This window comes from Eurosta solidaginis, chromosome 2 (genome assembly GCF_040869045.1).
Source record: "Eurosta solidaginis isolate ZX-2024a chromosome 2, ASM4086904v1, whole genome shotgun sequence".
Classification (NCBI taxonomy): domain Eukaryota; kingdom Metazoa; phylum Arthropoda; class Insecta; order Diptera; family Tephritidae; genus Eurosta; species Eurosta solidaginis.
The window spans coordinates 300892912-300913838 of record NC_090320.1 but is presented as its reverse complement, the minus strand read 5'-3'; the positions used below and the strand labels follow the sequence as shown (position 1 = coordinate 300913838).

Genomic DNA, 20927 nt, shown 5'->3' with positions numbered 1-20927 from the left:
TCGTAAGCATTAATTTGATTTATGCATTTAAAAAGCGAAATGGAAATTTTGAACGAAAATGAAATTAATTTAATCTTTTATTTTCTTATTCAAATATTCTGGTTTTTTATTTGTGTTTTATGCGCATATGGTAACTCCTCATTAAACGTACATACACTTTATATTATGCATAAAGGGAATATTTATAAAAAAAAGAATACATACATATATGCCGTCTTTATTTCTTGTATTTAATAATATATGCCGAGGTTAGTTTGCGTTGAACCATATTATTAATGTATGCAGAAAATTCCCGATAGGGTTATTAAAACAGAACGGATGTTCCCTATACTTATCTACATATATACATACATACATATACACGTGTGTAGGTATTTTGAGTACATGGTGGTGAAGCATTCAGTGGAGTTGTTTATGCTTATATACAATATAAATAAGTATATACGTATATATTCCAAGAAGCCCTTCGCTAGATACAGTAGTGGTCTTATAAATAGAAAAAGATTGGTTGACTAATTGCATCAGATTTATTTCAAAATAGACAAGCACAAAAGACCCACAGTTTGCTCTAAATTTTATATCATAGCTATAATGTCAAGTTAAGTACTAATTTGAAATACTATCTTGAATTTCTATAATTTTTAACAATATTGCCTTCTCTTCTCAACACGCGTTTTTAATAGTTTTACACATCCTTGTACGTATATTTTTCCCAGTTCTGTAGCACCACAATCATCATAATTGTCAATTTTTTTTCGCTTGTTTTTCTCCTGAAAATACCTTTAAGCAAATATCCACAACTTCTCATTTTGACAGATAAAAACTTGGCGCGATGAATCTTAATACGAAACATTTTGATCTGAAAGCAATCATTGAGTCATGCTCAGAATTGAGTATACTGAAAAATGGGGTGTAGTGCCATATTCTCATTTCCCAGAATGTTTTCTTAATGCTACAGATCCAATACTCTTTGCCTTAAAAACACAGTACAACAAAGTTAAAACTTACTCTTCTTCTTGTAGCACCAGGACTTCTTCTTGCAACAGACTAAGCATGGTTTTCTTCATAAAACGGTAGGTAGTTAATATGGTGGCCTGGGTCGTCGCCCAAGTAAGTAACGAAAGTCCGTTTTGATGTCGTACAACTCATTTGAACCTATTAAGTGCTTTATCGGATATGTACTACAACCAACCCTAGTTGTTTTTAATATCATGTATATAAACATACATACATATTGTCCACCCTGGTGTGGTGATAGCGTGCTCGCCTATATAGCCGAAGTTGCTGCGTTCAAGGCTCGGGAGCAGCATCATCAAATACTTTAGAAACGGGTTTTTAACATGAAAAGCATCTAAGCGAAAAATTATATCTATGCCTTACAGATGTCGTTCGAAGTTAGCATAAAATATGTAGATCCAGTCCCGCAAATTTGTAGAGATTTAAAAAAAAAGTAGCACGAAGAAATTTGGTGAAGAAGCTAGGCCTAAATTTCCTCGGAGGTATTTCGTGTGTGGTATTATACATTTTTTTATCGCTATGTCTACACCACATAACATTGAACCAAAAGAAATTGCCATATATTTGATGCCATTTCATTTCATTTTTAATCTTATTGGCTTTATTATTCAAGTGCAACTGAAAAATGATTACTTGAACTTTTAGCAAGTAAAAATAAGATTAAATAAATTAAAAAATTACGATGTACAAACAATATTATATTTATGTTATAATCTGTATGACAGATGCCAATCCAGCTAAGCCAAGCGGTGACGTTGACGCCTATCTGAAAACAACTAAAATAATGTCTGGTGGGCGTGATAATAAACAAATATACTAAAACACACATCCATAAGTATATATGGTACAAAATATAGAAGGAGGAAAATTTAATTGCAGTAAATATGAAAAAATTTATTTTATTACATATTAAAATAATTTTTCACTGCTAATGGTTAGACAAAGATACTATTTGATTTGTTTGTTCCGGATATAGCACAAAATTTCATACTTTTTGAATTATGGCCAAAGTTATTATTTGAAAAAAATATAGCACTTAATATTCGAAGCAAATTTTGATTCTTTCGAAAAGGATACAGCTTGTAGGAATTTACAGAAATTAAAGCAAACATTTTAAGAAAGTTAGTCTTAAACAATTCGGGTTTCGTTCCCGGATTAACCATTGCGTTCCGGGAATAGCAAGGAATTTAATTATTTATTTTTTATTTATTTATTTTTTATTTATTTATTTATTTAAGTTGAGTCTTTGAACTTATAGATTCTTACAGACTATATTATGCAAATTTTTAACTTAATCCTAAGAAAAATAAGATCTTAGATTTTTAATTAAGGCAGCGTAAGGAAAAGTGTAGTCAGCGCCTGAGTAGTTAAAAAACATATTCAGATCAGCACAAGCCCTAGAAATAGGAGCATTTATACCATAAACAGTTCTAGAAAACCCATTTTTTAAGGGTTCAAACTGTCGGAGGTTTCTGCATGGTACATTAAACTGAATTTTATCAAGAAGTGATGGACAATCAACGGTCCCTGAAATTATGCCAATAACAAATGAGCAAGATAGAATGGATCGTCTATTTGCAAGCGTATTTAGATCAATTAAAAGGTATCGAGATTCATATGAAGGCATTGGATTTAAAGAAAACAATGCCTGCAAACTAATTATAATTAATTTCTTATCCTTTTACGTTTAATTGTAAGCCGGCTTTTGCCAGTAGTAAATATTTATGTAAATAAGGTCTAAATTTGCCGAAATCTTTAATTGTCGTGTAATGAGTTCGCCATTCCGCGTTAGGGAAGGGATGTGTTCCCGAAATGACAATTCTGCGATCTTTAGGCAAAATTTTTTCTTCGATGTGACCAGTTTGTTTTTTAATTTGGTATACCATATGCCATGAAAACCCATCCTGTATACTGACTGTATATGATTTTGATCTTGATTCCTTCTGATTTAGCGTTCCCGATTCACGCACTTATTTTATAAGACATCCAGTCATAGAATTCAAGGTACTTTTCAGAAAGGCTTCCAAATGGGAGCCACGTCTGCAGTGAAATAAGTTTAGCATGTTTGCATATACTAAGTAAAACTTTTATAATATATCCATACCAAGTCGCTGTCAATTTTTTATTATCTTTTTTTTTTTGTTATATGATAAAGTAACCCTACGATTGTAATTACTTGTTTTTACGCGTTCCCGACATAATTTTCCAAGCATTGCTAATTAATATATTGATGAATGAATTTAACTAAAATACCTATAGGTTTTGCTGAGAACCAGCTACGTTAGTCGCGCACCGAAATAAAATTTCAAATGGACGATTGGTGAGAAAACCGTGAGAAAACCAACCTAAATTTTTCACATCCATGATTTTATGCCGTATAAAACAACTGAGCTAAAAAAAAAAAATTGTATATCCTTATAATTTAAATATGAAAATAAGTTCTGTTCTATAATACAAGGCAATTTAAGTATGTTTTTGGGAATACAAGGCGCGAAAACCTCCGATGAGATTTTAGTCCGAGCTTCTCTTTCAATTTGCGTTGTGCTCCTTTTAATTTTCCCTACAAATTGGCGGCACGGAATTTACATGTTGTACACCGACTCCGAACGGCAACTGCAAGGCAGATGCATTTTCACTGAGAAGCTTTTCATGGCAGAAATATACTCGGAGTGTTTGCCAAATGATTGCAGACGGGCGACTCCGCTTAGAAGCATTTCCTTCTACAATCAGAGAAAAAATCGTTCTAAAACGAACGAAACACGTTCAAAATTAAGAACATTCGTTGACAAAAGTCTGTTAAGTACGTTTTTTCTTAACTCGTGGCCGATGGTCTTGCTTTAAGAACGGGTTTTCCAAGCACGCCGTTCGTACTTTATGACCAGTTTGGTATTGATGTGTGAACCTTCTGTGCTCATTTCAAGCACTACTTGGGCTTGTTTAAGATTTTGCGTTCTCACGCTTCGAGAACAATTTGTGGTCGATTTAACATTTTTCGGTGTCAGTTCAAGAACGGTTTGTGCTTGATCTTTGGGGGAGTGGGGAAGGTAATTTTTTCAAGTATTACCCATTAATTTATTTTTTTATTAATAAATAATTTTTTTGTCATTAATAAAAAATATTAATCACAAAACAAATTATTATTAAAATTCAAAATTTTGAAAAAAACGCATAATATGCATTTTTTCATATATTTCTCCTATCGAGAAATTTTTCTTATTTGATGATGCAATCTGAATACATATTTTAAACATTTCATAACAAGTTGGAGAATTACCTGTGCATATGTGAATGGAACTGAACGAAAAATAAGAGTTAAAAAAATAGAATATAAAAAAATTGTTTTAAAAAAATTCAGAGTTTGACGGTGATCGAACTCACGCCACACGATGGCAACCGCAACATCGTAACCGCTGGGCCACTACCACCAGTGGGCGGACTTTTAAAGAGAATGTTTGTAGACGAAAAATTAAAATAGTGGTAGAAGTTGGTAGATTTTTTTTTCCAAGAAAACAATAGCAACAGTTTATATTTGTACAAAACAATTCATAATTTATTGTAAAACAAATAAAGTACATTTCACGGAAATGACACTTTTAAAAAAACATGTAAACAAAACAAAAAAATACATGTAAATTTATATATACATAGCTTATGCCTATATGATACTTGCTTTTTTCCTGTATTTCGAGCTTGAAATACTGACGAAAATTTACGTATATTTATCACAACAATTTTCCAATGTACCAAAAATACTGCCAAAACATAACCGATTTCAGTATGTTATCGTTTACTTAAAATTTTTTTATTTTCGTTAAAATCATTTCGTTCACAAAAAAACTGATGAAAAAAGCGCAGGAAAATATTTGCATGCTCATTTACTACATTTATTTCATAAACAAATTTATTTCTTGTCTGAATTTGTGCACAAATTTTTCAAAATTGGTTAGTTTGGTTAGTGTCACCTCTTATTGTTATTTGGGTGCGCTCGGCAATTAAATACGTTTACCTAATGATCGCAGTATTTGGTTTCAATGCAAACATATTGAAATGTTGGTAGATTTTTGGGCTTTGGTGGTAGAAGTGGTAGAAAATGAAAATAGGTCAAAAAGTTGGTAGATCTACCAATAAAGTGGTAAAGTCCGTGCACTGACTACCACTGCTTGGTAGCTCGTGCCAAATGTTGTATTTAACATTGTAGTACACACGAATTTTACCGTTTCTTTTTTCTGGTATTTAATTTAAGAACATTGTTCTCATTAATAGAACATTTGTTCATATTTTAAGACCAGCCGTTCTCTTTCAAGAAAATGGTTGTCAGTTCAAGAACAAGGTAGTTCTTTTGAGAACAGGTCGATCGCTTTTCAAGAACAAAAAGTAAGAACATAAAAAGCTTGAATTGAGTCCGGTGGTGCTGGATTTAGAACGGCGTTTTTCTCTGAGTGTAATTGAAAAAACTTGGTTCTAAATTTTTGATGTACCCTTGCCCGCGCCTTGAACCCAGGATCTTCGGTATGGTATACATAGTACGCTACCATCACACAACGGTAGCTGTGAGGACTTGAACCCAAATATTTTCAACTAAGGTCTCCCAGGAAATGCACGTAATGTATTCTAGAGGAATCCCATAATACTACTCCGTATAAATATAAATATTTATTTCTCTATATTCTAAATATGCAGTCAAATGTAGATACAACCCATGAATTATGAGCATTTTAGTTACCGCATATGCATTAATTAATTACTACAGCTGATACAACATAATAAAATCAACAACAACAAAATCGGTCTTATGCGATACTAACTAAACTAGAAACTCCACGCGACTAAAAATAAAAATAGTTGCATAGATGATAGAAGTGTGCTGAGTATATGTATGTATGTATGTGTATTGGTATGTATTTTCGAAAATTTGAGCGCCAAACGTTTTATTTTCTTGGACTAATATAAAGCATTCCATCTACGCAGGCTGTTGCCACTGACAATGACGATGATGATGAGTTCAAAAAACGCATTTTATCTTAAATACAAACATTTGCCATATATCCATACATACATACAAACACACTCATACATATATATAGCTGCAATTGTGGGCCAGACGTCGAAAACTAAGCGTTTTAAATGATACAGAAAGATCGTGTCTATAAATGGATGTGAACAAGAGAAGCACAAGTGGCGCAGCAATGGCATGTATCTATGAACATACATACATATATTTATTGTGAGCAATAACAACAACTAACCTAAACAAAAGTGGCAACAGCAAAAGCAGCATTAAATATCAACAACAATAAGGGCAAGCCAATCATGAAATCATGATAGCAACATTTCGTTGCAAGAATGTTGCGGATATATATGTTTGTATGTATGTGTGCAGTTTTAGATAGATTTGTTTGTGTAGCAACATCATAAACCACAGTGACCTAGCTACCAACAATCAGGGATGCACCTTAACGTTAAGCTAATCGTTTATCAAAAAGTTTCCACCGTTTCCGTTGAAACACTTCGAAATATTATCGATAAAGAAATTATCAAGATAAATTGTATCTCGTTTTTAACCGAAATGAAAAGCTTTCGTTAACGTTAAAAACGTTAACAAAACCGTGATACTTTATGTTTGAATTGTGCTGGCAATGCTATAGCCATGGTGAAGCCGTAAGGTGGTAACAGCGAGCGGACATACACACACAAACTCCATGTAATTTGTTTGTGTAATTCGTTGGTGGTAATGTCAAAAATACTCTGAGAAATGTTCGTACTGTCAAAATTCATGAGAAAAGTTGCAATCAGCTTGGCTAATGCTTTCACCTTTAATGACTCCGCCATCAATCAGCTTTGCCAGCATAGTTTGAAATTAATAATCAACATAAACGATTTGATTTCGTTTTGATATGGCAGAAAACGAAACAAAATCATTTCGTTAATTTGACGTTCTTAACGTTAATAAACGAAAAGAAGTGACTTTGTTTCGTTTATTAACGTTAATTATCGTAACGAAATGATATCGGTTCGTTGGTTAAGCATGCCTGCCAACAATTGTTCGCTCATTTTTCGCTAATTAATATTTAGTTGCTATTATTAATATTAATTATAAATACGCTTTAGAGAAAAATATTGTTAGCACAAAATGTAAAAATAAACACTAAATTGTATAGTCTAGCGAAATAATTTTCGTGTTGTACTTTTAAGTTAAATAAGCAGAACCAACCATAAATAACATCCTTCATATTGCTAAAGCAAACGAGCAAAACAATAAATGGCGATTTATCAAATACATCACACAGGCTCGAAAATATAGATCGCAGCTATTTAATCTTCAGCGCTAGTTCACAAGTTCTAATTACCAAATACATATACACAAATATTGTTTATATTGCTGAAGAATTTAAATATTTCGTTCATTTATCTCATGTTTTAAAATAAAAAAAAAGAAAAAAGTGTATAATAATATTTGAAACAATTTTCAACAACCACGCACTGCGGTTCCAAAAAAAAAATGCCCGGGTCTCTAAGAGTGGAACCTTTCAGAGTTCAGAGAACATACTGGTTCCAAAATGGTTACCACTTTAAAAAGTAACCATTTCAAAAACGTTACCGATTCCAAGAAATAATAAATGTAGGAACTGCTTCCAAAGAAGTGCACACTAGTTAAAGGTTTAAGCAAAGAGACCACTTCCAAAAAATATCTATCGAAGCACCATCAAAACACGTGCTATCACCTCTGCTGTGGACGCTGGTCATCAACCAACTGCTCAGGCAATTCGATGAGGTACCCGTAAAACTTACGGCTTACGCAGATGACGTTGCAATTGCCATAAGTGGAAAGTGCCTTCCAACGATTAGTTCTTTGATGGATCGGGCGCTTCGCGATATTCATACCTGGGCATCTAATGTCGGGTTGAAAGTCAATGCGGAGAAGACGGATATGGTCTTGTTTACAAAGAGGTACAAGGTCCCAAATTGGACCAGGCCTAAGTTAGGAGGGGTGACCTTACAGGAGAAACCTTGCACAAAATCTTTAGGAATCATCCTAGACAGTAAGCTGTCATGGAAGCTCAACGTGGAAGAGAGGGTCAAGGAGGCACTCTTGCATGTAAAAGAATGCTGGGGTGTACGTGGGGCCTGTCGCCCTCTCTTTCTCATTGGGTTTTTACAGCGATTGTAAGCCCTTTTCTATACTATGGAGTTCTTTTTTGGTGGAAAGCCACACAAAAAACAACATACCTCTAAAAATTAGAGGGGGTATGCAGACTATCGATGCTTAGCATTACGGGAGCCCTGAAAACAATCCCGACGGCTGCACTGTATGCCATTTTGCACATCTCACCTGTAGACCTGGTAGCAAAGAACAAAGCGTTAACGACCGCAAGCAGGCTCGGTGCTTCGGGGCAGCTTGAGCGCCGACCATACGGCCATAGTAGTATAGGGTCATCAATCACAAGTCGAACAGACTACATGATTCCCTATCTGCGCTTCGAGGGAGATCTTAAGGCCACAATAGAGGTGGACGGTTGGCGCAAGGGTCCGCAAATGGCGGACAAGGCGATACATGTGTACACCGATGGTTCCAAAGTAGTGGAAGGAGTAGGGTCTGCGGTATACTGTGCTGATCCGGAAATAAGCATATCCTACAGGCTGCCGGATTACTGTAGCGTTTTCCAAGCGGAAATATTAGCCGTAACCAAAGCAGTAGAAACCCTGAAAGAGAATAGCTTAAGCTGCAACCGTGTTAACTTTTATATTGACAGTCAAGCAGCAATTAAGGCAATAATCTCGCATAGCATAGCATCTAAATGCGCGTTAGAGTGAAAGCAATCTCTGGAGAGAATCGGGACAGGGAGAAGCATACATCTATATTGGGTCCCAGGGCATATGGGAATAGATGGGAATGAAAAGCGGAAGAACTAGCTAAAAAGGGCGCATCCCTTGAAGCTTGCTCCGTAGATGTCCCAATTAGATTGGGCGAGATTAAGCGAAGTCGAGAGGTGCACATGATCGACCAAGCGGGAAAGGCGTGGGTCGAAGATTATGTGTAGGTCTTACAACCTTAGACTAACACAGTTGCTCCTATCATTAAAAAGAGAGGACTGTAGACTCATGACGGGTATTCTGACTGGACACTGCCTTCTGGCGTCACATGCCTTTAAACTAGGCTTGGTCAGTGATAGCAGATGTAGGAAGTGCGGGTTGGAGGAGGAAACGATCGAGCACGTTCTGTGCTCGTACCCTGCACTTGCCAGGCTAAGACTCCAGCTATTAGGAGTGATACAGCTGTCAGATCTAGAAGCAGCAAGTGGCTTAAGTCCTAGGAAGCTTCTAGTATTTGCCAAGAGGACGGAGTTGTTTTATAACATAGGTTCTGGTTTTTGATAGGGTTTTTCAGTTTGGTCGTTAAAACAAACTTCTGGTAACACTACGGACTCAATCAGTCTATGTGAGGTCCTCATGGACCGGCCAGTTCAACCTACCTACCTACCATCAAAACACCATTCAGCTATTATGACCTTATCTCTATCAGTTTTTCATTTATAACACCGAGGGTTCTGTGTTCAACTCCCTGGCAAAGTAATATCAACATTTTTTACAATTAGAAAAAGTATTTCTAATCGGATTCGCCCCTCAGAAATGATTTAGCAAACACTCCGTGTGTATTTCTGCCATGAAAACCTTCACAGTGAAAATTCATATGCCGTTCGAAGTCGGCATAAAACATGTAGGACCCTCCAGCCAATTTGTAATGAAAATTAAAAGGAGCACGACGCAAATTGGAAGAGAAGCTCGACCTAAATCTCCTCGGAGGTAAATCGCGCCAGGTTTTTTTAGTTTAATTTGATAAGTGTCAGTGAGGGACAACTTCGTAAAATAATACTTCCAGATGTGGTCTCGAAACTTTTGTCACTCAATCCCGACATTTTCCAGTCGATGCCGTTACGACGATACTCTGGTATTATATATTAGTATTATCTGCAATATCACCAGCTATTTTTCATATTATCGTTACTAAAAAAAACATTTATTCATGCCATGAATATCGAAACTATTTTTCACACTCGAAAAAAAAAAACAATGTGTATTTCTGGTATGAAAGATCAAAGAAACAAGACCCAGAAAAATCTACAAATTTTCGCTAAACTCAAGTGTTTTGTATGGCATGGTGATTCGATGTAGTCGATGACAGTCGGATCATCTGCTTTTTGTATCACCAATGGATCATATTTCCTCGGCTTTTAGAGACACTGGAAGAATTCGGAAATACTCTGCAGCGCAATTTTTGGTATCACCGATGTAGGTGAGCGACACCACAATAAGATTGCAAGCCTAGCATTTTGTAATATGTAGAGATTAGCTTTGAAATGCATAAAAAGTTAAAGTTAGAAGAAATGTCGATCAGAAAAACCAAATATTTTCGTAATTATTCTTTGACAAACGAGAAGTTATTTGAAATGTCCTGAATTATCGTGAATATTATTTCATACCGTGCTGTCCCTAGTTGTTGCTTTCTATTACTTGGAAAATGTCCTGTTTTCGTTGTTTGTTAGCTAGTCTTATCAAACAATTTTTCATACACAATCCCTGAAACCTAGTAAACAAGATTCAAGCAAGTTAATACAAGCCTCAAACCCGATTTTTAACCAAGGCAACGGTCTTACTATGTTCCTTGCTGCAAATCAAAATGCAATTCCAAGATTGTCAAATTAGATATATACTTCCTCCGGTTTTAAATGGAATCAATAACTTTTCGAGATAGTGGATCCATTGTTTTTTGATGCCTCGTCCAATCACAGAGCATAATCAAGATAGCTTCCAGGACTGTCATCAAACAACAATTTTTGACCACAGTTATATTGTTGTTGGAAGACTTTTATTCACTGAAGCAACACAAAATTTTGTATTTCATGCGAAACCCTCATTTCTTTGTCTTCCAGGCATATCCAACTATAGAAAGATATATATACTATATTTTTACACACAACGAGTTCTCACAAATATCGAAAATTAAAATTATATTAGTTTTTTTTATGGCTAAATTATACCAAAATTTATTGCACAATTAAAGTATTCATTTTTTAATAATATAAATTATAATACTTTTTAAAATATTCTATTAATATTCATAAATGTCGTTTGAGTCACGACTTGTTTATTTTGCTTCAATCTATACAAACACATTTACACATAATTTTTTAAAGTCTTTTATAAATTATAAAATATGAAGCAGCATTTTCGTTGCTATTTTGGATGCTTTGAGCCGAAGATTAAAGTTTGGTAGCAATAAAGGTTGAAAAGATAGCACATTTGCTTAGTTACACCATGCGACAGAAGAAATTCTCTAGATGCAGTTGATTACCCATAAATAATATAAAATAGCAGACAATTTTTGTAAATTATTATAACAAGCTCATCAAAACTTTATAGCTGTACTAAAGAATAAAATAATGAAAATATGCCACAATTTCATTAAAAATACTTTTATTTATTTAGGAAAAGTTCTATCTGAATTGCCTAGAACCAGATATATTAAATTTGAATTAGCATTAGTAATCCATTAATTATATGCCTATTTGAATGGCCAGTGATTATTTCAATTGTTTTCCGAAAAAAGCAATTACTAAAAAAAAAAAAAACAAAGAAGGAAGGAAGGCTAAGTTCGGATGTAACCGAACATTACATTCTCAGCGGAGAGCTTTGGAGACAAAATAAGGGAAAATCAGCATGCAGGAAAATGAACCTGGGGTAACCCTGGAATGTGTTTTTATGAGTGGGCCATTGTTCTACATGTGGATGCCATATAGATGGACCAGGGGTGACCCTAGAATGTGTTTGTACGATATGGTTATCTAATGAAAGGCGGTAGATAATGAGTATTTTAAAAAGGAGTGTGCCTTAGTTCTATAGGTGGACGCCTTTTCGAGATATCGCCATAAGGGTGGACCAGGGGTTACTCTGGAATGTGTTTGTACGATATGGGTATCAAACTAAAGGTATTAATGAGGGTTTTAAAAGGGAGTGTCACTTAGTTGTATATATGAAGGCGTATTAGAGATATCGACCAAAATGTCGACCAGCGGACCCGGAACATCATTTGTCGGGTACCGCTAATTTATTAATATACGTAATACCACAAACAATATTCCTGCCATGATTCCAAAGTCGAAAAAGTGGGCGTAGTCATAGTCGTATTTCGCCCATTTTTAATGCCAAGATAAAGTGAGTTCAGATAAGTACGTGAACTAAGCTTAGTAAAGATATATCGATTTTTGCTCAAGTTATCGTGTTAACGGCCGAGCGGAAGGACAGACGGTCCACTGTGTATAAAAACTGAGCGTGGCTTCAACCGATTTGGCCCATTTTCACAGAAAACAGTTATTGTCACAGAAGATATGCCCTTACCAAATTTCACAAGGATTGGTAAATTTTTGTTCGACTTATGGCATTAAAAGTATTATAGACGAATTAAATGAAAAAGGGCGGAGCCACACCCATTTTGAAATTTTATTTTATTTTTGTATTTTGTTGCACCATATCATTACTGGAGTTGAATGTTGACATAATTTACTTATATACTGTAATTGTTTGTTAAAATTTGACTCTACAAATTTTTTTTAAAAGTGTTTCTGTCATCCGGTTTTACCAATTTTTATTTAGAACATATATAGTAATAGGAGTAAGCTGCCTGTCAAATTTCATCATGATATCTTCAACAACTGCCAAATTACAGCTTGCAAAACTTTCAAATTACCTTCTTTTAATACTGAGGGGTGCCACGCCCATTGTCAAAAGTTTTACTAATTTTCTATTCTGCGTCATAAGTTCAACCCACCTACCAAGTTTCATCGCTTTATCCATCTTTGGTAATGAATTATCGCACTTTTTAGGTTTTTCCAAATTTTCGATATCAAAAAAGTGGGCGTGGTTATAGTCCGATTTCGTTTATTTTAAATAGCGATGATGAGTGCCCAGGAACCTACATACCAAATTTCATTAAGATGCCTCAAAATTTACTCAAGTTATCTTGTATACGGACGGACATGCCAAATGAATTTATTTTTTCACCCAGATCATTTTGATATATAGAAGTCTATATCTATCTCGATTAAGTTATGCCGTTACGGATTACCGTTATGCGAACAAAATTAATATACTCTGTGAGCTCTGCTCAGCAGAGTATAAAAATCATGATTTTTTCCGATTTTTGGAAAAAATCAAGAGTAATCAAAAAAGGCATTTTTGATTACTTTTGTCTATTATTATTTTTTCAATAATCGGAAAAAATGATGATTTTTTTTGATAATTATTTTAATCAATTGAAAAGTAATCATTAAACATAGAAAATAATGGCACGTAATCATTAAATGGCGTATAAAGAAAATAATCAATGGAACGAATAATCATTACTTCATCAATAGTAATCATTATTTAACAGATCTGCCTAAAACAAAATCTTCGTTTCATTTATATTAAAGTTTATTTAATAAATAATAAAAAAATAATATATTTACTTGTTTTTCTTAAACGAGTAGTTGGGAAAATATGTCCCAGGATAACGAAAGGACTTCCTGATTTTACTCAAGTTTTAAAAAATCTATTAAGAGAGTAAAGATAAAGCTGCACAAGATCACTAATTACAATTAAAGTTTTGATATTTTCTTCAGTTTTAAACTATCTTAGCTGGAATTCAGCTCAGTTGTTATGAAACATTCATTGCTATAAGATCGGGCATGGAATCAAACGATAATAAAGAACACAGTAAAGTAAAAGGTTATTTTCCTCAACATTTCGTTATTATTTGTAGATCTTTATAATAATTCCTAATTTATCGAGTTAGGGAGTCCCCAATTCTGCTAGTAAACTTGATCTAACTGAATTAACAATTGAAGCATGGTGTTAGATAGAAAAACTAAAAAAATGCATATTTGAAATATGTTTACGTGTTAACAAATATACACCTACATAATGATGGTATAATGTTACAATATCTACGTTATTTATATATAAACATGCTCTTAAAACTACGCTACTCAAATCAAAAATATGCTCGTCTACCTCCTACAAAAGATATTTTAATCTTTTATTAATTCAATGCTGCCGGTTTATTATGTATTTTTATAAAGCGCCAGCCAAATTTTATGATTAATCAAATAACCGAATATATATTGAAGATAATTTAATAATAGAAGCAGTAAAATTTCGTTACCAAACAAATGCTGGCAGCCATTCAACCATTCATTCACCAATTCACTCAACAATCAAAGCAAATAGCAACGACCAATCGGCGAGAGCGCTACTGGTTCAACTCATTTGAACTAAAATAAAATAAATAAACTAGATAAAGAAAACTGAAGCAAATATGAGAAGTTCCATACCAAAAAGCAATAAGTGACTTTCGCGACAAATTCCTAGATAAACGACAAAAATTGCCTAGTCTTAAATAGAGACACATTTTCAAATGAAACTTAGGGTAATTTAGCAGTTACAAAAGAACACAAATACAGGGAAAAAATCCTAATTTATCAGATAACTAGATTTCAAATTAAGACAGATAGTTAAATGCAGTTATTGCGTTTTGGTGAAAAAAACTTTTTTATTAACTGCGTTTTGGTTCGAAATGATTTGGAATTATAGCGTTTTGGTTTAATTTAAGAACATTGTTCTTAATTTAAGAGCATTGTTCTCATTAATAGAACATCTGTTCATATTTTAAGACCAGCCGTTCTCTTTTCAAGAAAATGGTTGTCAGTTCAAGAACAAGGTTGTTCTTTTGAGAAGAGGTCGTTCGTTTTTCAAGAACAAAAAAGTAAGAACATGAAAAGCTTGAATTGAGTCCGGTGGTGCTGGATTTTAGAACAGCGTTTTTCTCTGAGTGTATGTCTCTTCTGTCGCAAGAACACAGAAATAGTTGTTTGAAGTCGGTTATGGTTGCTAATACGCCTTATAGCGCTAAGAAGAGTTATCAAATAATTACTTTTAGTAGAAATTTTAATGAAAATACGAAATTTATGAAGTAGTTTCTTGCATGGCCTTTAAATCTGAACCAAAGTCTTCAAAAGAAAAAATTCTTAGAATTTCACGTAACTCAAATTTATTAAGCCCATGAAATGATTTCATATCATGAGCCATATTTCGACACTTTCAATTACATTTTGTACTAAAAATAAGTTCATGAAATGCTTTTAATTTGAAACAAGATCATTTAAGAAAAATTAATTATTTTTATAACATTTCATTTATCAAATATTCGGTTATCTATAGTATTTAAGCAAAACAAGGTAGTTCCATATCTTCGCAGAGTTTTGGTTATGTATATACTAACTTATATCCCACCCGTGACAGAATGGATTGCCTCAACCGATTTTTTCGGTAATATTCACCATTTTAAGTCAACCGAAAAAGTTGGTAAGCTCAGTTCAAATAAATTTTAGTTAGCATTGCACATCCATTCATATGTCCATCCGTCAGCCTATCCGTCCGAAGGGTCGGTTATTTAAAGAAATGCATTGTCATTAAATTCAACAAGTACCTCTTCTGACTGGGACCAAAAATAGGCCTTCTAAAAATGTACGTAAAAGATATGTAACCACGCCAACTTTTTATATACCAAATATGATGAAATATAATGAAGCATTGTCATTTTGATTTTTAAATCCTGCTACCATTCTACTCCTTTATACATTTAGGCCCACTTCCAGAACGGCAAGTTATTTTTTTAAATAAAAAATAGAAAATATTTATAAAGCTTTTTAAGATAACGTTTCCATACGTTCTGCAGGATTATAAATCTGACGAATCAAGTTTGAATCTCAGCTTGGGGAGAATATAATTTCTAATTTGAAAATAAAACGATATCTCAAGAGATCTTTGGCAGGGTCGAAAAGCTCTTTCATCAAAATAGTTTTTACATCAAAACAAAACACAATCATTTAATAAACAAAATAAAGTGAAGGTGTGTAAAACACGATACATCTTACGAATGTGATAGTTGAAACACACGATGAAATCTAAGATCATTTTGAAAAATTTTAAAATTAACTTCTCAGAACTAAAAAGTTCTGCAAGTGGGCAACTTTTACAATCAGACCTGCACAAACATTTTGTATTCGAATGTTACTTATTTTTTATATGTTTTATTATTTTTTTTTTATTATACTAAAATCTAAATGATAGACTTAAAAGTGGCGCTTTTTCCAAATTTTATAATAAAATATCCTTCAATCTGGCATCACTGGTTGTATGGCACAAGTTAGTTGTATTCCTTTATGTCGTTACAAGGCACTGCATGACACAACTGACTGTAGTAGACAAATTTTTATAAAAAAACACCACATCTAATATTAATTTCAATTAATAGCTAGTAATGGAAAAAAGCCGACGGCATTTGCTAAGTAAGCTCATCATAACATATTGTTTTCGTCACAAACCAGCAAATACATAATATGGAAGATTTTCAATTCAATTTCGTTACAAATTTAACAAATTTTTTATTAATGAAAGATATAAACTCTCTGATTTTTTATATAAACTCAAAACTTTAAAGTGATCTGAATTTGATGAAATGTATCCCAAAAGTAAAAATACAAAGTTGGTTGGATCGAACTAAGGTAAAAAATTCCTCAAAAATGTGATTGAAAAATTATATATCGTCGACGGAAGAAGGCGGAAAAAAAATTGTACAATAGAACGAAAAAACTCAATCGGATATAAGTAATTGTTCCCACGTTCTGTGCTCATGCCTTGCGCTTGCCAGGCTAAGAATCCAGCTATTAGGAGTGATACAGCTGTCAGATCTAGAAGCAACAAATGGCTTAAGTCCTAGGAAGCTTCTAGTATTTGTCAAGAAGACGGAATTATTTTATAACATAGGTCCTGGTTTTTGATAGGGGTTTTCAGTTTGGTCGTTAAAACAAACTTCTGGTAACACTAAGGACTCATTCAATCTATGTGAGGTCCTCACGGACTGGCCAGTTCAACCTAACCTAACCTAGTTGTTCCCACAGACATTCTAGGTGGACAAAAGTCCAAAAAAAGTACGAAAACTAGCCTTATTCCTACCCATATTTATTCTAAAATTTCTTATAACTGTTCCATCCAATTTTTAATCTTTTCTGTGATCCTACTTAGGTATGCTACATTTATGGTATTTCAAATATTGCCTACCTTGTGAGCCCAAGTTTTTCGTAAGGCATAGAATTTCATTCAGACATGTATGAATTGTTTTTTTAAGGGGTCAAAATATTTAATTAAGTCAATATTTATGTTTAGAATTTGTTCTTTGGTCAGTGAGAAAAAGGTAACAGGTTGTTCCAGAAAAAAATTAGCTTATCTTATGAAGAAATCTATGGCATAAATGTATACACATTTTTTTGAAATAACACTGTCGAGGATAAGTCTGACTGACCACTAACCACAATAGCTTCCAATCATGCAGTGACAAAAAATTATAAAATGTTCACATTTTATAAACTATTTCCACATTGTAACAATTTGCTTGAACTTAAATGAGCCTAAGTTTCAATTGTTTTTAATAATATTGTTGTTTATTGAGCTGCTCTGGCTAAGGCCTCTTTGAAATATTTCACTTAATTGTGTTTAATGACAAAACTTTCTTGCTCTGAGTTGCCTTTTTTGGTTCATGAGTCAACTCGAAATTAAACTAAAGCAATCTAGATCGCAAATTTCTGCACCAGCTTTTTTGTCAGAGCAAAAGAAAAAATTGTTATTTCTGAATTTCAAAAAGAATAATTTAAAAAAAAAAAAAAGATTTTAAATATAAAACTTTAAAAGTATCTTAACAATTTTATTAAAGAATGTGTTTTCGTAATTAAATGCGTATTTTAATCAAATCTTATGTTGCATTGAGCCACGAATCCATTGTTTTGAAATTTTTTCTGAAATTTGTTTTAAGAGACGTTTTTCTCTGGGTTACACCAGCTTGCTCTATTTGGTTTTGAGAGCTGTTCTACTCTGCTTTGAGCTGACTTTCTATGCACTTCTTTTGGGTTCGATAAACAGACCTAATTTTTCATACTTCATAATTAAAAACACGAAATTTTCCAAATTAGCAACATATTCGTTATGGGCAACCGAAAATTTTCCGGAAATGGCATTTTAAGCTAACTAGACATAACTAATAACTTTTGTCCACCTAAAATCTTCACCCGCCCAGTGTGCCCAGTATAAAATCATTAATAAAGAGAGATCATTTAAAAAATTTCTGAAAAAATATGATGGTGAATCAAATACTTGTAGCTAGAATTGTTTATTTTTTAATTTCAGAGAAATTTAGTATAAAAAACTAAAATTGTATAACCGGTGTGTCCCACCTCTTTAGTTTTCACCGCCCTTTTTAATTTAGCAAAATATTTCACTAGCTTCATATTTGGTTTGGTCATTATGTTCAAATTAAAGAAAAAAAAAAACCTTGCTACAGATCTCTGCTGCTTATCCTCTGCACTTTCTTATATAATTATGAAACTTTACTACTAACAAATATCACACTCACCTTTTTCGGTGCTATGCGCACGATCTTTTAACTGTTTGACGATTCCATATTTAACGGTGCCAAATTGTATCATTTTATTGATCGTTTCTTGATGATTATCTTTAAAATCACTACGCATTTCACACAATACAGTTGATATATGATTTTTCATTTAAAAATTTTATTTGATTATATAATTTTTATTTATTTCTTTGTTAACTAGCACTTATTTTTAGTTGTGATTGTTAAATCTGGATTTTTCTGTTGCACAGCACTCATAATAAAATTAATTATTGGTAAACTCGCCGTTTTTTTTTTTTTTTTTTTGTTTGTTAAAAATGTCATTTATGTAAGCGCGACAATAACGTAACGTTTTTACGTAGTACGAAATATAGCAAAATTTGTTTATTATTATTATTTAGAAGAATATGTATTCTTTGTTCATTCTATTAATTTACTACACACGATTCTGCAGTTCAGCTTTTTTCAAATTAACCGCCGGCTTTGCAATATTACCGTTTTAATGCGCGCTGACCAACCGGTTAGTTGTTAGTTAATTGGTTGTACGTTCGCTTTCTTGTTTTGTTGTTTACGCTGCACGCTACCGTCATCAACTGTCATCATTATATTCATTTAAACTTTAATAATGCTCGCCACCGCTCATAATGTGTAATATCAATAAATTCGTACGTCGCTGTTGCTTTCAATAATTTTTTTTTGATTCGCCTGAGTTCTCATATATTACATATGCGTAGAGATGTGTGTGTATATGTGCGGTGCTGTTGTTTTTTTCTGTTTTTGTTTCAATGGTTGATGATGAAAAATTGTATTACCATTTGCGTCGCTGCCGTGTTGCGAGACTGCGTCGTCGCTGCTTGCGCCTACTGCTGCCTACCTATGGACTTTAAAGCGCTACTCCTATTACACACACACTCACGCGCCTACTTACATGCACTCGCATACATACATATGAATATGCCTACGCATGTAAATACAATTCGTGTAGACACTTTTTAAAGCTTGCTGCTAATCCTGCAACTAACTACGTACATATATATGTACATATTACGTAGCACTGTTGCGTTGATTATGCCGGCATTTGATTACACAAAACCTGAATGCAGATTTTGTTAAATATTTTTGATTCTATTTTTCTTTATTTTTTTTCTTTTGTTCGTAATTTTTAGTATTCGAGGGCACGCAAAGTTGCTTTAAATGCTTGAGTTTTTACCGTCGGCAAAGCAATTTACAGCGATTTACAGTTACTATTTTTGTTTCTCCTCGTTAGCTATTTTATTTTTAATACTTTCCTTCCCTTATACGTAGTTTCAAAACTAAAGCAACAACAAATTATAACGCTGATTGTCACTGTTTATGCTGTTTAACGTTTTTTTTTTCCTTTTAAATTTAGTAAATTTTTAATTTACAGTTCACATCTTTTAATTTTTTTCTTTGTTTCACGTTTTGCTAAAGAAATGAAATTTTTCTTTGTTTTCAAGTATTTAAGAAAAATGCAATTCCCATTTCAACGAAACACGTTCTTACACATTGTACGCTTTTTTTATCGATTTTTCTTATTTACTTCCTTTATGGAAAAGTTTTCGCTTTACGTGAAATGCAACATACAAAAACACTCCGTATCACATCAACAGCGTACAAACGTTTAACACGCGCGTCAAAATAGCACTGACACAAACAATAATAATCGAGCAACCAAAAAGTCACTCAAATAAAAATATACAAAATACAATCGGCGTATGCACGCGAGCAATGTTAACGTCCAAAATAAAGTCACTGTGGCAAACGTCGACGTCGTCGTCGCCAACAGCAGCGTATGTAAGTTAGCACTGCTGCTTTGTTGCTGTTTATTGCCTCTTCTTTGCAAACAGTTCATAGTACAAAAAGTGTCTTATTGCTGCCTATAAGCTACATATATGTATACAATATATGTATGCATGCACTAATACAAACACACCCGCACGCATTTGCTCACCTTTCTTTATATCACTCATTATTACTCATATATTTGCTACACTGCTGCTTTTGTTGCTGTTGCTATAACGCTTAGTTTGTAACAATTTTATTACTTTTATACTCGCACTGCTCAAAACACGTTTAATCTCCTGCAAAATAGGTGGGCTAGCATTTAAAATTCGTATTCACACACGGCCCCTCTTCATATTTGATTGCTCCAACACTCACCACATTCTACTCACACTCATCACTCACTCAACCATTTTTATTCATATTCTGTTATCTCACAATTTAAGTTTTAATAATAATTTTCTCAATCGCCTACTCTTTGCACCCTATATCTCACGCTCAGCTGTGAGCACACTCAGCTGTATATGTAATTATTACATTGTAATACATACTCAGTTAATACTTTCATGTATGCATTCATTCTTGTTTTATTTTTGTTGCTATTACA

General features: G+C 33.4%; 1 protein-coding gene across 3 annotated transcripts in view; it reads right to left on the bottom strand.

The window, feature by feature from the left end:
* salm (spalt major) overlaps positions 1-20165 on the bottom strand; it is a 53075-nt gene extending 32910 nt beyond the window's left edge. For all 3 annotated transcript variants that reach the window (XM_067768775.1, XM_067768777.1, XM_067768778.1), the window contains exon 1: positions 18518-20165. In XM_067768775.1, the coding sequence (XP_067624876.1) occupies positions 18518-18668 (151 nt within the window). In that variant the 5' untranslated portion in view covers positions 18669-20165. The remainder of the gene's footprint in view (positions 1-18517) is intronic.
* Between the last annotated feature and the right edge of the window lie 762 nt (positions 20166-20927).